Consider the following 18,353-nt stretch of genomic DNA (forward strand, 5'->3'; position numbering starts at 1 on the left):
CGGTGAACAAAACGAACTAACCCAAAGCGTCTACCGACCAATGGGAATTCTAGTTTCGCGGGGATCTGTTTACGTCATATCTGTGCTCCAAAACGACTTCGCTGCAGGGCGAAAGGGGGCTTCGTTCTGCTCTCCACATGTCGTTACCTCGTTATCTGTCTGGCAAAATACCGTCAAATGAAAGCAAGTGTCTGTTTTGGTGGGGGGATTAAACATCCGAAAGCGATCGGCTCTGTCTGCGTGAAATAGGGAATGAACGACGAGACAGCATCGGACAGCTGGAAGAGAAACTCCGGGTGCTCCAGGTGAAGCTGCACAGAAGCTAAGCTAGTGTAGCACAGGGGCTAACGAGGGAGCCAGTCTGATAATTAAGCTAGACCCTTTTTATATATAGGTTTTTGTAGTGTCAGCCACAACAAAACTACTGATTTTACATTTCTGGCTAAAACACCGAAATTGTGGTTGTATAAACTTTATTCAGATAGCTTCTAAACAAGGAGCCAGATGTGTGAGTGAAAGATACACAGGTGCCAGCCTTAGTTTACTGTCATCGATTGAACTTCCATCTACGCCTGTATAACCCATTTTCCTCATCCATTGAATCAGTTGAATAATTTTCTATTCTTTTTGTTCCACTTGTTGATGACAGTGTATTTACTGATGGTTGTACCTCGGGACCCGCAGCTGCTATCAGGGCATCTGCAGCCCAAGTTGCAGCAATAAGAATAAACTTTATTAATAAGGCCCTTTGTAACACTCTGTAAATAGTGTACCCAGTTCCCCGTAGATAATGTGCACAAACTTCAAGCACTAAACTTCTGATTATAATTTATTATAAGCACTAAAGATAATACAGAGTGATAATATAAGTGTTTCTACTATTTAGCCCACTCTCATTGATTTAAATGGGGTGAACAAAATCATAGAAACACCTGTCAGTATGACACAATGCAATTCAGCAGCACCACAAACCAAAATGACCATACAGCTGAATCAAACACCTCTCAAAACAGATTCAACAATAGCTGAACATTATAATGTTTTTGGAGGTAGGATGCATTGCAGGGCTGTTGTATTAGACTGCATGAGTTTTAGCTAACTGTACCAAATAAACTGGCAACTGAGTGTATGTGTTTTTAAGCTTTAAGGTTGTGAGTGCTGTCTATGCATTTTGAAACTGCATTGTTTTGTATTGGGGTGGTGGATTGGATATCGCAACCTTTTGTAATTTGGGTGAAGTGACCCTTAAATCAGGCTAAATAAAGTGCAAAGACCTATGTGATGTTTCTTGAAAGGAATAAATAACCCAGTTTTCCAAAGCCCTTTGTAAATTAATCAACAGTTGCTCAACAGTCCTTCTCATGCCAGGTTTTTCTTTTGTTTAGTATTGAGCAAATGCTGGCTGTGAATCCCGGAAAGACGCCCATCAGTCTGCTGCAGGAGTATGGAACGCGGATAGGCAAGACCCCAGTGTACGACCTGCTGAAGGCCGAGGGACAGGCCCACCAGCCCAACTTCACGTTCCGCGTCTCCGTCGGAGAGATCAGCTGCACCGGCCAAGGGCCCAGCAAGAAGGCAGCCAAGCACAAAGCAGCCGAGGCTGCTCTGAAGATGCTCAAGGGGGGCCTTGGAGGTTCCGTCGGAGTCGGTGTTGGAGTAGACGGGTTTATTGGGGTTGACGTGTCTGCCGATGGAGACGGGTCAGTTTCCTATTTCGTTTTTTTCTTCTGAAGCGAGACATAGACAGCCACACTGGAAGAAAACTGTGACCAACATCAGCTCATGTCAGCGTGTCAAAGCACAGAACACATTTGAGATAGAGGTCTGTGTGGTTTCATTACTTCCTCTTTTTTTGTTTATCTCATCTTCTGCACAGCTCCCAGTCAGAGATGAAGACCTCAGGCAGTTCTCAGCAGTCTGAATGTAACCCAGTAGGAGCTCTGCAGGTGAATAAATGAAGAGAGCTACTTCAGGTTTTATTTCACTGTGTGGCTTGTAAAAATACTAAATAAATTCTAACAAATGTCATTGTTCAGTCAGTCCTTCCCTGGTCTGCGTTATTAACAACATCTGCACAGTTTACAGCTGCTCACCATTTGTTTGTGTTCTTCTCTGTCAGGAACTGGTGGTGCAGAAAGGTTGGCGTTTGCCAGAGTACACCGTCACACAGGAGTCTGGTCCAGCACACCGCAAAGAGTTCACCATGACCTGCAGAGTCGAGAGATTTGTCGAAATCGGTAAAATGGAGATCGTGCTGTGTGTATTTAGAGGTTTTGTCTCTGGTGTAGATCATGTCCACCTTTTTGCACTTTTTTTTTAAAAGAATTTTTTGACATGCCACTTGAACAGTGTCCTCAAACATGCCCTGAAGTTGGCCATCAGCAATGATACATTTCAACGCTGATGCTACTAATGAAATAATAATAACAGAAAACAGCTCACTATAGAAAGTCATTTGTGATGCCTGCAGGGGTGCAGAGTAAGTTCTGACCTTCCCTGACCTACACTTGCAACGTGAATCCATGAGCATTGACAAGTCTCTGGTATAACTTACAGGTGCCTCTAATAGGCAGCAATATTATTGTCCCATTTAAACATACTGCAAGGAGTTTTTAACTAGCTATGCTGCCTTTATATGACCTACATATTAGTCAAACAAGACCATCAGTGAGAGGTTTGTGTTTAAAAAAAGAAAAATAACATGAAAAATAAGTTGTGTTATTGTTTCGTTTCCTCCTGAAACAAATGCACACGCTCGTAGATCAAGATCTTTACACAACAAACAAAACACTACCACCTTTGTCCTCAGGGCTGCCAAAATCAACACAAAACGAAAGTTCCTTGTAGTTTCTTTAACAAAATAAAGATCGGGCTATCAAAATTAGAGCAGATTTCAAGCAATCAAAGTCTCACTAAATGAATATCACAGAGTCAGACTCGTCATCAATCAGTGGTCCTGTCGCTCCTCTTTCTCTCCAGGAAGTGGAACCTCCAAGAAGCTAGCCAAGAGAAACGCAGCAGCCAAAATGTTATCGCGCATACACGACGTCCCGGTGGACCTGAGGACCAGCAACGACGCTGACACAGAAGATGACACGTTCACTATGGTGAGAACAGAACAGAAACAGAAACAAACATATCTGTGCACCAGCTGATGAAGATCCTGCATGTTGAAGTATTCTGCGCATTACAGGAAAGGATGCAAAACTCTGCAAATGTAACTAAAACCCAAGGACTTACCACATCCTGAATAATGTTCCCTTGATAGCATGCAAATATTGTATTTGCATTACATAGTGCTTCATCAGTTCTTTGTCCTTCAAATGTAATGCAGAAAGCCATAAGCCAAGCACCGGAATTTCTATTACCCAGTTACCCTTGCTCATAAATCTTGCTGGCAGATAATAATAGTGTTTAATTGAGAACTTCATCTCTGCACACGCAGCACATGGGAAGCAGAGCTGAGTCGAGCAAAAGTAAAGGCTTCAGCTGTACGTGGGACTCGCTGCGAAACTCTGCTGGAGAGAAGATCCTCCAGCTCCGCAGCCACCCTCTGGGCATGCCCTCCGACTCCAACTTCTGCTCTCTGCTGAGCGACCTGTCCGCGGAGCAGCGCTTTGACGTCAGCTACCTGGATCTGGGTGAGTTCACACAAACAAATGGCGCGCTGTGTGGTTTCTATTACTGTCATCACATACAGTGCATAGGAAGTTGAACACAGCTGCGTGTTGTCACGGTTTTGTGCTGGCAGACCCTTTTATTTGATGACGGCACTTCACAGATGGACCAGAACTTTATGCTGACAGGTTCATGTGTGGCACCCTTTGACTATCTAAGTGCTGAATTTACTAGTTGGGCTCTTGAAATGTGTAATGTGTGCTGGATTTTGTTGAGGAGCCAGCACCCAGAAAGTTTGAGATTAACACACTTGTGTTCGCAAAATTTGTGTCATAAACACAGGTCAATAAATGACAGTTTTATTGAGGAGTGATACTTAATATTTCATTGGGTACAAGCTAATAAAGCTGCTTGTATTTCTCTGTTTTACACCATTAAAACTTGTGATGCATAGCTAATATTTTACCTTCACCGTCATTTGATTATTACCTTTCAGAGAAAAGTAATAATCAAATGACAATAAATAATTTGCATTAATTTCTGTCAAAATAATCAGTAGTTCTAGCCAAATACTTTATTGCAGAGTATTAAATGTTCAAAGATTTAAAGAATAAGATCATGACTGAAGTATAGCTGGTATCTGACTGCTTAATGCATAGAAAAGGTAGTGACACATTTATGGTAAGAGAGAGCATGAAAAAGGGTCATAACTGCCAAATCCCTCATTAGATTTATAATGGAGACAATATCTGTCAGTGAAACGCCACTGAAATATACTGGAGTGGAATCAGAATGATGTCTTTTAACTTTCAGAGACATTTCCAAAGCAGCAAAGACGGTGGAATCAAGAAGCAAACAAAACAAAGTCAGCGTTAAAGAACAGCGTTTGGTGTCTCTAAACATTCTTGTTCTCTCTCGTTTCAGAGGAGCGCAGTCTGAGCGGCCTGTGCCAGTGTCTAGTGGAGCTGTCCACGCAGCCAATCACGGTGTGCCACGGCTTCGCTCCCAGCATAGACGCCGCCCGAGCCAATGCAGCCCACAATGCACTGCAGTACCTCAAAATCATGGCGGGAGGGAAGTGATGTCATCTGCCTCCTCACAGACTCGAACTCGCCACGACACAACGCAAGACAGATTTCGTCTTTGGACGAAGGAAGCGCTTTTGCGATGAGTTCAAATAACGTGAAGTACCTCAAATTTGGAAATAGAGACATTTTCTGTCCCCCAAATGAACCCTTGGAGCATTCTGGTCACGTCGATTTCTTGTTATTGTCAATGAAGATTTAGTTGCCAAAAAACTTGAAATTTTGCATATTTGTCACATATTATTTTAAATGACTTTTTTTTTTTTTTTTAGTATTTTCAGTTTTTCTTTGCTCAGCATCCATGTGCAGCACTGTTTTCTTCCTAAAATCTAAAGTTTAAAATATATCTATAAGTGGTGCTCTTGCAGTGCGTTCAAATAGTTGCATACTAATTGTGATGCAGTAAAAAGGTCAAAGGGGTTTGTCCAAGTTAGGCTGTGGAATCAGCGATTATTGGCGCCTCATTTAATCCCCGTTCACATGGATGAACATAAGAAACAAATTTCCAGCCACGTGCAGAAACGTGGAGAGAAAAGGACTCTGTTGAATCAGAGGATGACTATTTTAAAGACTGCCCTGTTTTCAGATGAGCTTGTACGAGTATCGAAAATGTAGCTTTTGTTATGATGCTCTCAATGTTGGATTTTTGGACATTCCCCCCCTCTCTTTTTAAAATGCTTCAATATTGCAGCCAGTTGAAACTCACCATGTTATCTTGGGGTGCCATTATGAACTCAAATAAGGAAATTAACCCTTTCTAATTATGTCACTCTTTGGCGTGCACAAAGTAGAAATCGGGAGAAGGATCAGTAGACTCAGATGAGTGACAAGGATTTGAATTGTGTTTGTAATGTGGGAAATTTTGCCCCTTTCTTGAGTTCCTGGGCTGCTGTTGATGTTTTCAGAGCATTTTAGGAACTCTCAACACAATCACCAGAAGTTTTTTACATTTACAAACACGGAAAGAGAGAGAGTCGTCATACTGTGCGTGTTTTTAATGTGAGGATAATTAAAAAAATACATTACAGCTAAATTTAAAATCTACTTATTGATTCCATTTACTCCTGAATGTGCAAACAACATTGTAAAGTGAAACATGACAGCTTTAAAATTATGTCCTGTTACTTCTTTGCATGAGGAGCTCTATGAATCGGTTTTGGTGGAAAACAAAGACAAGATTATGATCAGGATGAAATATCACTGAAACCTCCCAAAGCCTCACTTCTGACCTTCAGATGTTGTGCTCTTTATGTCCAGTGTTGTTTCATTTATAATGTCAACCCCTGTGATTATTTTCTGTCAATGTGACTGATTCCTGTAATGATATTTGAAAACTGATGATGGTGATTCTCCAAGTACTTGTTTTGTCTCGTTGTATGCATCCGTCACCATCCAGTTTACTGTATTTGATACAAACCAGATTCCAAAAAAAGTTGGGACGCTGTGTAAAATTTAAAACAATAAAACAGAGTGTGATAACTTTCTAATCCTTTTTGCCATGTACTCAATTGAAAACAGCACAAAGACAATATATTTAATGTTTGACCTCATCAGCTTCATCGATTGTTGTAAATATCTGCTTATTCTGAATTTGATGCAGCAACACGTTAAAGCAAGGAGCAATAAAGACCTGGAAAGTTGTGGACTGCTCCAAAAACACATCTGTTTGGATCATTCCACAGGTAAACAGGTTGATTGGTAACAGGTGATAGTATCATGATTGGGTATGAAAGGGGCATCCTGGAAAGGGTGAGTTGCTCGGAAACACTTTGTCGGTAAACAGAGTTTCACACAGCGTCCAGGCTTTTGTGGAACCAGGGTTGTACTCTGCCTTGCACTCATCTGAAATAACTATTGAAGATGGTAAACAGTTTGCACTACTTGAAAAGATAACGTCGTTTGCACAGTGCAGGCTGACCGGGTCTCTGTACCTCCACCCCCGCTGGTATACAGTGAAGTGTGTTTGATGTAGCCTCGTTCTCTGAAAAAGCAGATCTGCATATGGTTTTTCTGATTATTGAAATAAGGAACTTAACTGCTGGTTTTTAGTGAATTTTATGTGCTGACACCATTAAAGTCAATGCTGACATACAGTTGTAGAAAAACTGTGAACTACAATGTAAGCTCCATGTGATACTGACTTTGTTTCCAATAAAACGTTTTTATAAACTTTACTATTGTCATAATAACTTGCTGTAATCCATTCTAATAAAATGTGCTCCACATAGTATTTCATGAAGACCTAAGAACAGTTTCACATTTATTTATTCACAATATTCTGTAATCAGTGTGAGCAAAGGGAGAATTTTTTTCTTAATGGGGATAAAAAAAGCTTTTTCAGTGTCCTTCCTCTGAAAGTTTCACATGTAAACAAGTCTGTTACTGCTGTTTTCATGGAGCTCTGGCTTTCCTCTCATCTGCCATGTACGTTTGATGAGGGGCTGAATTCTTCGTCCGCGTAGCCGCTGCTGTCTGACTGCATGCTGTCGCCCCGGACCACTTCACCTGCACAAGGACAATCACAGTCAGGCAACAGCTCCATCAACTGTACACCACTGCACGAGTGCAGCCTGCAGTCTGACCTGAATAGACACACTAAGGCACATACGGTATGCCCCTGGTGAGACATACACCTGCTCAGTGACCTGCATACACATGTGCTCACACGTTCATCTTTTTTAACATACTTTAAGTAATCAATTCCCCACACGTCATGTCTGACCTCAATACAAGACCTACAGTGAGCTCAGAGTGAAATATTCAAGTTTCAGCAAGCAATTTTGCACACACAGAAATCTGTTTGTGCACCTAAAAGCAAATCTCTAACAACAAACAATCTGAAATGAACCCCCGGCTTTCACCTCAGTGCCTAAAAAGTCAAATTGTGTCTGGACCTGTCCTAGAATTCAAGCATACAGGATGGATGTTTGGCAGGGGAAAAATATTTGTCATCCACATGGAGATGCAGTGCTGGTGCTAGTTCTGACAGTCAATCTGATATTCTTTCATATGCTGCAAGGAAAAATATCTTAACATCATGGATGAATGACAAACCTCCCAATAAAACAACTGCCGTAAGATAAAGATGGAGTGTTAAAGTCTTGAACAATTGACTCCTGTGCTTCGCTCTTCAAAGGGACATTTCATCAAGAGGCTCCACATCTCCACTGACACTTGCACTCCTCCACTAATTATGGACCCGATTTTGCACCTTGCCTATAACACTGTAATAGCAATGGCCCTTTGTCATCTGAGCCTGTAAATAGATAGATAGATAGATAGATATACTTTATTTATCCAAAGCTGGGAAATTGCAGAATGTATTGCTATATCTTGGGTTTTGTTTTTTATATTAAAAAAAGCACCTATGCATTGTGCTGTTGATACGTTGTTTTCATTCAATATTTCTAACTGTCACTCGTGTTCATGCTGATGCTTTAAACCAATGTCATGCCGAGCCCTTTGTTATTGTTGTGTGGTTACAAAAGAAGAACAAAACTCAATAAACGTACTTGAGAGGGGGGAAAAAAAGACAGACAGGACACTCTAGTTAGACTTTTTAATGATTGATGTCCTTCTCCCCTTTTTGTGCATTTCAAACATGGCTGTGCACGCGTTGAGCGACAGCGTTCTGGTGACAGCAGCTGTCACAGTGTTGACTGACAACACCCTTTCTTCACACGTTTAGAACTGTTTGAACCATTGGATGCCGTTTTCATTGTGAATGGGGTTCGCAATTTGTGACCACAAAGCCAATTATGGTCTTGCACGTTGTAGCACAGCGACAGACATAACTACTGCCTACGACCTGCATTCATGCAAGAAATGTCATACTGTATACATATATACATATGTATACATATATATACATACTGTACTATACTACACTATATTATACTATACTATACCTTTGTATTGCTGTTTTTTGGACAAAAGGGAGGTTGTTGTTGTTGTTGTTCCTGTAGTTTCTGATTGTCCAAAATCGTCCTCTCCTGCACTGTGCACCTATGGGGACAAAAGGTATAAAGTGTTTATTAATCATTGTATGTCTATTTTGACTGTTGCATAATTTGGAATTTGGAATCCATATCATGAAAGATGTACACACAATTAGGGCTAAACAATGTACTATTTCATCATCAGCATCACACTGTGCACTGGATCCGACGTTATAATCTAAACCACAAGATTTAAACCCACGTGCTGATGGAGTATCAGTGGTTCGGTGTTCATTTTTCATTTCTAATCCCTCTGATTTATTTTGTTTAGACAGACTTGATTACATTCAGTTCAATGGTTTTGCAAGTATGCTCCGTCTGACCAATCAAAATCATTCTGAGAGCGACATGTTTAGTGGAAAAAACAATGAAAAAAACTTCCTGAAATTAAAATGCGGGCCTGAATAAAAACGTGCAGCAACAAGCACTATGGTGACAACAAAAGGCAGCTCAATTAATTCATTTGACCATCACCCATACATTCCATCGAACACCATCCACTGAGGAGAGAGCAAGTTTTGGATGCTAGAATAACTGCAATGACAGTTTAGACTGAAATCTCCTTTAATAAATCATCAATCCTTTTGTGATTAATTATTTCCAAATGGAGCGGCATGAGTTAAAAGAACAGTATGTAATTCCTACAACACACGTAGTTTGATGATGTCGTGAAGCAGCGAGGGATCATGGGTGGTCTTCACTGTTAAACAACCACAGAGAAAATCTATCTGACGTGACTCAGGCAGACGTGTTCATGGATGAGCTAGCGTATTCAGGTTTTATTCACATTACGTTTAGTCACGACCTTCTTCCTCACCCTCTGACGAATCATTTGGCGTTTACCCTTTCGCCACTAAATGCGACCAAAATTAAACCATGTATAAGTTATCAACTCAACATATAAATGTTATATATTGTGTGTTTAAATACAATTAATACATACCGGTAATCTGGAGAATTTTTGTAACTTCTCTTTTAAATATTGCAATTTTTACAGTAAAAAACTAAAATAGCTCAATGTCATTTTTTCCACCATAATTCAGCCCTACTTTCACACACACATGTTGTTACTCTCCTACCTCCTCGAGCTCAAAGGAGTTAACCTGTTGCAGGTTAGTGGAGACGTGCCCCATGCCCTGATGCGTCATTGGATTCAGATATCGGCTTGTCCCCTCGTCAAATGACACCTCGCACGGCTGGACAGGTGGGACAGCCGCAGCGTGACTGGAATCCGGTGCATTGAGGTTGCAGGAAGAGATGTCGTCGCCTTCCCAGCCAGTGACAGTGATGCAGCACTGGGCGAAGCCGCCACTGGAGGCTGGGACAGGAAGTGACGTGGATGCATGTGCGTGTGAGTCCTTGTCAGGCTCAGAGACGGCAGTTTGTGTAAGTGATCCAGGACGTGATCGATCTGTACGTTCTGACTCAGAGCAGATAGGAGGGGAAGTGTTTGTTTTTGGGCTGCTTGTGCAGAAAGGCACCGTGTGTACGCTCTCGACTATCTGCGGGCAGATTAGATCATACGCGACCTTGGCGACCAGTTTCAGACGAGCGGTCCTTGTGTCACTTTGAGTTGAGCACTTTGAGTTCTCTGGCTGACATGAAAGAAACTGACGATCTGTTTCTATCACAGTTTCTCCTGATAATGACAATGCCAGAGATGTTCTTACACCGTGACTCCTGCTGTCACAGTCTGCTGCTTTACCAGCGTTTTCACCAGCATCCACATTATCCTCCGCCACGCTCTGCAATGTTTGCTCCTCTTTCCCGCCGTCACAGCATTGAACATCATCCATGCCCAGCTTCACATCCACAGATGAATTATATTCGCTCAAGTCCAGTTTCTTGGTCACCCCAGTCTTGACTTTCTCCAGGACTACATCCACAACATCAGGGAGGCTGGATCTTTTTTTGGGTGAGGGCTGCGGAGAGGTGGAGTCTGACCCGCGAGGAGAACCCGTGTAGAGGCACATCTTGGAGACGGTGTCCTTCAGCCTCTCCACCGGAGAGCGCGGCTCGCTGCGGACGCTGCTCCTGAAGCGTTCGATCCTCTCCACGGGCGACGAGGAGAAGGAAAACTCAGGTGCAGTCAGTTTCTGCAGAGGAGTGCGGGACACGTGAGAGTAGAGGGAGTAGAAAGCGTTGGCCATCGCTGTGAGCACTTGCACTTGTCTGAAACGACCTGTGGAGAGAACAAAATGTTAATTAAAACAAATAATATGCATCTCATTTGCTACACCCCAGAATGATTTCACCTTATCTTATCACACATCAAACCATATTATGCAATCCACATGACAGAGATAACCGACTGCCGGTTCATTTAATAACGGTCTTACTAGCGAGAGAGAGGCTGGGGTCTTCCTCTCGTATCCGCCGTAGCTGTGCGTCCAGGAAGAGGCGGAAGTTGATGCCCTGAGCCAGAGAGGGGAAGGTGAAGAAGCGAGGGGGGATACGAACGGTGACCTGTGGCTCATCGCAGCCGAAGCCCAGCTCGTACAGCGTCTCCTCTGCATCCTCCGAACACAACTGCAGGACCTCCGATACACTGGTGTGCATGTGAGAAAAAAAAGCGATTTTGTGAAGCCCTTTGAGGTAGCACTGTGATTTTGGCCTTTAAAAATACAACTGCTTTCACTTGAAAGTTGTTTTCGAGCATTTGTGATGCTTGTTAATAGAGTTACACAGTGCTTTACAATATAATGAAACAATAAACCAATAAATAGAAATGAAAACAATAGATAAAGATGCAAAAAGGGATGAAACACTATTAAACAGAATAAAAAAGCGTGTTATTTAGAGCCGATTCGATATCTGCATCAGGTGCTGGTACTGACTTAATTAACTTCTTAGATGCTGAACTGATCAGTGTATCAATCCTGATTCCATAGTCTGCAGATAGTGAGGGGTTTTGCACTTTCGATTTAAATATTCACTTTGAAACCATACTGCATGAAGCAGCTGTCAGTTTGTCAATGCACTCTTTGAAATTATCTTATGACTTTTGAGCTCATTGCTGTGCACTTTAGTTTCTAACAACATGGAAGGAGTTGCCATGGCAATTTGCACTCCTACACCCGTTTGAATGTGAAGCTTATTCAACCTACAGTTCAAATAAAGTGTTCTGGAACATATTTGAATGTAATTTCTTTGAATAAGAAGTGCTGTGTGGTTTATTACAGCCTCATTCAACCTTACATATAAAACCAACTTTATAACAGTAATGATAATAATAAAAAAGCATCAGTGCCAGTGTTGACATTGGCAGATATCCAAATTTGTGTATTGGACTCAGATTAGAACTGAGAAGAAGTGGATCAAGTCAGAGAAAGAGAGATGTTAATCTTGAAAACTGTAACTTGTCAAGCAGGACAATCAAAAGCAAAGCTGGTTATCAGTATTCAGCCCAACAGAAGAAGAAACCTTTTCAAAGCGCCGGAGCCTCACCTTGATGTAGTTTTACAGGTGGAGGAGGAGAGGCAGCTGGAGGCCATGCTGTGGCCCAAGTTCAGTGACGGCAGACATAGTGCCTGACGCGGGGTGCTACAGACGAGACATGTGAATAGTTATAACCTACAAATCTCATCACAAGCAAACACAAGAAGGAGGATGTGCCACTGACCTGCTGGCGAGTCTGCTGTGGCCTTGTTGGGAGGAAGGATGCCGCGTGAGGCTTCATGGTCAGCACAGAGAGGGGAGAGGAAGAAAAATAACGACAGTATAATTCTTTAACCTTTAGTTTTTAGTAAATTCAGAGAGTCACGCATCCTCCAATACGCCTCCTAAAAGGGGCCGTACTTTCGCCGACGATCATTGAGAAATGAATTGCATCTCGTTTACACCTCTGAATCATTTCAGCAGAAATCGCCTCAGCGTGCAAGCGTGCAGGGGTGCAACCAGGATCTAAAAACATCAGTGAGGACACTCGGCTGGAGTCAGGTGTGGTGGTGTTGGTGGTGGGTGGGGAAGTTAAACTGAGTTGCATTTTGGACTGGAAGTGCAACTCATATGTGACCAGATCTGACTAAAACATGTGAAACGTCAACAGCTCATCTCCCTCCTACATGAACTGTGTTCCGACAGTAAGAGGTGGAGTTAGAAAGACAGAATGGCCTCCATCAGTAGAACAGTTAAAGCATCGTGGATTCATGCGAGCTAACATTCACTAATTCAACAGCACAGCATTCCTCGATACGCGTTTCATTGTCACTGCAACTAGAATTGTAGCTACTCACCCAGCGTCTGGTGTAAACTCTCCAACATTTAACACAGAAGCTGGAACACAGAGGAAGAATATGCTGACATGTATCTCAAATCTGAAGTCATACGTCATGTTTAGTAAAGCTGAACTGATACAGAGGGTGAAATGTTGCTGATATTTGCATTATTTTTGTATCGTTAACTTTCATACAAAAACAGAAATCTTTTAGTGATGACTAACTTTTGAGGCATTAGCAGAAAAAAAGGACTTCCCACTCTACACTTCCCCATCTCAAAAAATGTCTTTCTTGGCAGAGACACAGTAATGCTGCGAAACTCTGGACATCTGCGTGACATATTACAGCTGATATGCGCAGACGGTTCGGTGTGTGTGTCTTTGTCACCACTATTACAAACAAAGCATAAGCTTGTTGAACATTCATGATGCACATCTCATTTTCCTACAGAGACATTTCCTGCTTTGTTAGTTTGTGTGTGTGTGTGTGTGTGTGTGCGCGTGTGTGTACGTGCATGCGTGTGCTTGCTTACCATCAGCACCAAGGCTCAGCTCATCATCAAAGTGGTTGGCTTTCAGCACAGACTCTGAAGAAAATACACACAGTCAATGATTAAAGTCATTTCATATAAAAGTTGCACATTATATCTTAAGTTTCTAGAATCGTGTTTGCATGTGTGGTTGGTGTGCAGTGGTGGAAACTAAGTACACTCAAGTACTGAAGGTACTTGTATTTCCACTTCATGCTACTTAGTACTTCTACTATAGTTAAATTTACACTCCACTATATTTGCATGACAGGTTTATTTACTAATTACTGTAAGATTTTACATGGAAAACGGGTTTTTCACACATGGTGCACTGCCGCAGGTTAAACTCCTCAACAGTATATGAAATAATCACCAGCTACAACAGTAAAGTTTTAAAATAAAGTATTTTTACTTTTGATACATTAAGTGCTGATAATACTTACATAATTTGAATTAAGAGACATTTTTATGCAGGACTTGTACTGTACAGTAATTGAGTATTTTTGTGTTGCAGTAATGTTACTTTTACATAACTGAGGGGCCTGGAAACTTCCTCCACCGCTGCTGGTTTGCATTTACAATATGAAAACAGTAAATATGTTAAGTGCATGACAGATATCAAAATCAGCTCATGGGGCTAAATGGTACATGACAAGGATCCATTCAGTTCATACTCACCGAAACTTAGCTGACCGGAATTTTCTGAGCAGGCCTCTGATCTGTGAGAGACATCCCAATATTTAAGGCTTAATCACACACACACACATATCCGGTCAGCGACATTTGCATGCTCCTAAGTGAGTGTGTTTGCATAGATAGCCTCATCTGACGTTTGACAGCAGCCTCGCTACAGTACGGGCTTGTTTAAACCACTTAGATCTGCTCCCTAATCAGCTCTCGACACGATGCTGAAGTCAACTTCCTCTTGTAAAAATTAGCATTCAGGTCAACACCTCCAAATCGAGCTGGTCATTTTCATGTCAAGGGTTCAGAATCTGTAAACCATCACGCCACTCCTTCAGTAAATGCTTTGTTAGCGTTAGGAGCCTTTTAGATGCTGCCACGCTGTAGACTGGAGGACATCACTGACTGGTACCAGTGGAGCTTCCTTTTCAATGAAATAAGAGACATTAAATAATGTCTGTATGTGTGCTGACCTCTGTCCTCCAATCAGTTACATAACAGGAAGAACAAACTGTTATTTCCTTCTAGTTATATAATAATTTTTACTCTAAACCACAAGGAAATTCAGAAAAAGTCAAAAGTTGTGTGTTTTCTTGGTGGAACAGGACGGGAAGGCTTGTTGAAATGCCTCCATGTACATCCTGACGGTAACCAAAAAGTTGTCTGCATGCTAACACTGTGGTTTTCTAGAACTAAAATAAGCTTATTTCTTCCCGACGGAGCTGTAAAAAATGCATCATCTAAGGCTATTGTGGCAAAAACAATACTGTGGCTAACTCACCGCAGCGTCTTCCTGGAACACCTGACCTCAGAGAGTTTCCACTTTCTATTTACTGTTTGCTAAACCAGTTTCCAATGACTGACACCTCGTCCTTCAGAGCCTGCTCAAGTTCGAAAAATATCATCTTACAAACAACAAAAGGTAGAAAGGCAAGCTGACTCACCCGCAACCCAGGAGCCAGTTCTCAATCTTTCCTGTGAAGCATCCTGTGGAAATCACACATGCACAGAACGTTAGCTTTATGAGTAATCCTCGTTAAAAATACAAATACTAACTTGGGACAGATTCTGTTGTGAAGAAGGGGAACCTTTAACTGAAGCAATAGTGTTTCTTTTGCTATTTCTCTGTAATAAAGAGAAGTGATCCAGGTTTCTTTTGTTTAATATTTGTAATAACAAACTGGCCACAAAATCTCCCACCGCTTCCCCTAAATTCACTTGATCATGGGGATCCTCTCAAGCTCAGTTGATCTTTTGTTATAAGCTGTAGACACTGGACACGTGTGTGTGTGTGTGTGTGTGTGTGTGTTTGTGTAGGTAGTGTGCGTTTGTGTGTGTGTGTGTAGGTAGTGTGTGTTTGTGTGTGTGTGTGTGTGTGTGTGTGTGAGTTTGGACTCACCGTCAGAAAAGACATCGTCGTCCGCTATGGAGCCAGACAGGAGTTTGCACTGCGGCCCTTCGGGGTCCAGCTCCTCCAGGGTGAGCCACTGTCGGCTGCTGTTGATCCAGGCTCGCCGCCTCACCGTGGACGAGGGGCTCTCCATCGCCTCAGTTCAAGGACGGCCAGCGAACATGCTGGGAAGCTGCAGAGACACAGGGAAGGATGATTAAATATGATGACATAGAGTTTACTTTTTCACATATGCTTTGCCTTAAAAGCCTGAGGCTGATAACATTTTACACTGAAGTCCATGACAGTCCCTGGTTTGTGCCTGAATCCTGTATCATTACAGCTTTTTATGTAATTGATAATTCTAACAGGATGCTTCCTCATAAATTGTACAACTGCCTGTCTTCTTTGGCAAGTTGGACAAGCCTTTGAAACACTAGACTATTGTAATACTGTAATACTCTGACAGGTGGATTATTTTACATTAGCAGCCACCATCTCTATAGAGGAGATATTTTCTGTCTAACCCAAACTATTACAAACAGCAACAACGACACTGCAACAAGACCAAAATTAACTGTAAAGTAGAAGAAATTATAAATGAGCAAAGTTCTGAATAATTATTTCTTCAGGACTAAATGTCAGACACCAAGACAAAAAATATCAAATAACTAAAGCGTATCGCTGCATGAAAACTCCAGTTAAATAGATATCTGAGTATGTTCCAATGAAGTGCATTCAGCAGAGTCAAAAGATAAAAACATTAAAAACATAGTTCATAGCAGACATATAAACACAGATACAAACCAGGAGAAACAGATGCAAAGTGTAAGAATTACATCATTTCAACTGATGCTTATGTGAAAGTCCCAATTGTCTAATGCTGTCTAATAACCAGAAACATACAATTTTGATGAATATGAGTTATTTATACTGATGGATGAAAGTTTGTTGTGATTGTAAAAGTTCTTTGTGTGTCATCCATGAATTGGAAAGGTTTTCTTCATGACTGCATGTTAAGATCAACACCATCTGTTACTTTCTGAGTGAATGTATAGAAGCATATATGTATATAGGCAACATAGCTGTATATATTGTTGAACTGTATTGTAAAATTAAAGTATATGTGTTCTATGTGTGTAGTATGAAGGCGTTACAACGTGTCACCGTCCAGCCCTGTGTTAGAAAATGACCTTGATATCCAGAGATGAAAAGGTGTCTCCAGGGTGAGCTTATAGTTGAATCAAACAGGCTTCCTCACATTTCTCTAAACTCCCATCCAAGAGAAAAGCAGTTGAGAATAAGGTTGAGAAGAAGAAAAAGCAGCTTTTACCTTCATGGAGCGGGTTTCGCTTCTGTCACAGGCGCTCTCGTCTCTCGTTTCCTGTTGTCGCAGGTCGAGATGCCTGAATCTGATCTGCGATCTTTAGCAAATTGTCGGACTGCATCAAGTCAGCTCGGCCTCTCATGTGCTCATGTAGGAGGGCGAGTTTCTGGCCGTTTCCTCTGGCTGACGCGCCGGGGAGGCAGGGGGACCTGTGCGGCGGCGGCGGCTGCTGCTGCTGCTGCTGGGGATGAGCTCTGACCGCGCTGGTAGGAAGTGAGTTTGCATCTCGTTTGAAATGAAACGGTTTTATCAGCGTGGGACGCAGCTGCCTGCGACACATCCTGCACGAACCGAAGCAGATAGACGAGAGCGGCTTTCTGGAAATGTCAGATGTTAAAGGTTGATTACACAGCACAAAATCATCTTATGATATTAACTTCATTCACAGCGTGGGCGCACCAGGCAGCATTTTCTAATTAACACTTAATTAGCTACTAATTAAGACATCTTAATGACTAACTAAAGACATCGTGTCAGGTTGTGGCTGTTTGTCCTCCTTCATCATCTCACTTGCATTGTCTCTAACCCTCCAAAGCACTGTTTGACCTCCTCTGGACCACATCTGGATCTATTCATTAACGACTTATTAACACTTAGAAGTGCACATCTGCATACTGCAGGAACCTCATATCAATGACTTAGAAACATTCATAACTGCAGATCTAAATGTTACTAAAACTCTTCATTCTCTATCAGCCTAATGATTTATGACCATTTATAAATGGCAACTTGATGGATTATGTCCTTTTATAATGACTTACTAAATACCTACTGACCTGGTGGCTCATTAGGAAGTGACAAACTCTTGACACTTTATGACTGGACTTTTTGAATGAATCAAAAGGCAGAGCTCTTTTATTATTTATTTATTTATTATGTCAAATCAATGTATGAGAGCGTTGTATGTATGATTTGTTTAGATGATATCTGATTTAATGTGTTTGACACATGAATTGGCTTGGTTTCATCTTGTAGTTTCTTGTAAGGGGGTTTGATATTTTACTAAAAAATATTAATGCTTATAACTGATTTATAAAGCATTAGTTTATGTCTGTAAAGTCATTAGTTACAACTTATAAAGCCTTTCTCTGATTCTTGAACAAAGCTAAAGCGTCACATATATTGTCCTTGTTCTGTCTTCACCTGAGTATACGTCAGGAAGGATTAATAAAAAATATCACATTCTGCTTTATTTATCTTTTACACAGCGTCCCAGTTTTTTTTGTTGGGAGTCGACTAAATTTATGACAGCAATGGTTGCTTGTGCTTTAGACACTGTGACATGTCAAAGCACAAAAACACAGGTATAGATAACACTAACAGTGGCTGAATTTGGTTTAGCTGCTTTAGTTTCAGGATGCTAGTGCCGTGCATGCTGGCTCACAGCCACTCTGTAAGTGGAAGCTTGCACTGAGCAGAGCCATCATGAATGTTATTAGTACCAC

At 41.5% G+C, this 18,353-nt stretch overlaps 2 protein-coding genes and 1 long non-coding RNA gene across 3 annotated transcripts; 1 reads left to right on the plus strand and 2 right to left on the minus strand.

Annotated features, from left to right (window-relative positions):
- Positions 1 to 102: 102 nt before the first annotated feature.
- On the plus strand, positions 103 to 6,847 carry tarbp2 (TAR (HIV) RNA binding protein 2). Its single transcript, XM_041962367.1, has 7 exons — positions 103 to 305; positions 1,386 to 1,700; positions 1,877 to 1,946; positions 2,120 to 2,237; positions 2,980 to 3,107; positions 3,446 to 3,641; positions 4,543 to 6,847. Exons 1-7 carry the CDS (start codon positions 253 to 255, stop codon positions 4,698 to 4,700), a joined length of 1,038 nt encoding a protein of 345 aa, XP_041818301.1. The 5' UTR covers positions 103 to 252; the 3' UTR covers positions 4,701 to 6,847.
- On the minus strand, positions 838 to 3,619 carry LOC121624595. Its single transcript, XR_006007874.1, has 3 exons — positions 3,241 to 3,619; positions 2,094 to 3,102; positions 838 to 1,940 (listed from the first exon to the last, which is right to left on the minus strand). It is a non-coding gene; the product is annotated as an uncharacterized LOC121624595 (long non-coding RNA).
- Positions 5,686 to 17,132, minus strand: tespa1 (thymocyte expressed, positive selection associated 1). The gene is made up of 12 exons (XM_041962333.1): positions 16,855 to 17,132; positions 15,531 to 15,714; positions 15,076 to 15,118; positions 14,126 to 14,166; positions 13,451 to 13,504; positions 12,937 to 12,976; positions 12,324 to 12,374; positions 12,149 to 12,244; positions 11,041 to 11,249; positions 9,781 to 10,883; positions 8,612 to 8,708; positions 5,686 to 7,208 (listed from the first exon to the last, which is right to left on the minus strand). The coding sequence occupies exons 2-12, from the start codon at positions 15,673 to 15,675 to the stop codon at positions 7,117 to 7,119; spliced, it is 1,971 nt and encodes a 656-aa protein (XP_041818267.1). The 5' UTR covers positions 15,676 to 15,714; positions 16,855 to 17,132; the 3' UTR covers positions 5,686 to 7,116.
- Between the last annotated feature and the right edge of the window lie 1,221 nt (positions 17,133 to 18,353).

This window comes from Chelmon rostratus, chromosome 2 (assembly GCF_017976325.1).
Source record: "Chelmon rostratus isolate fCheRos1 chromosome 2, fCheRos1.pri, whole genome shotgun sequence".
Classification (NCBI taxonomy): Eukaryota; Metazoa; Chordata; class Actinopteri; order Chaetodontiformes; family Chaetodontidae; genus Chelmon; species Chelmon rostratus.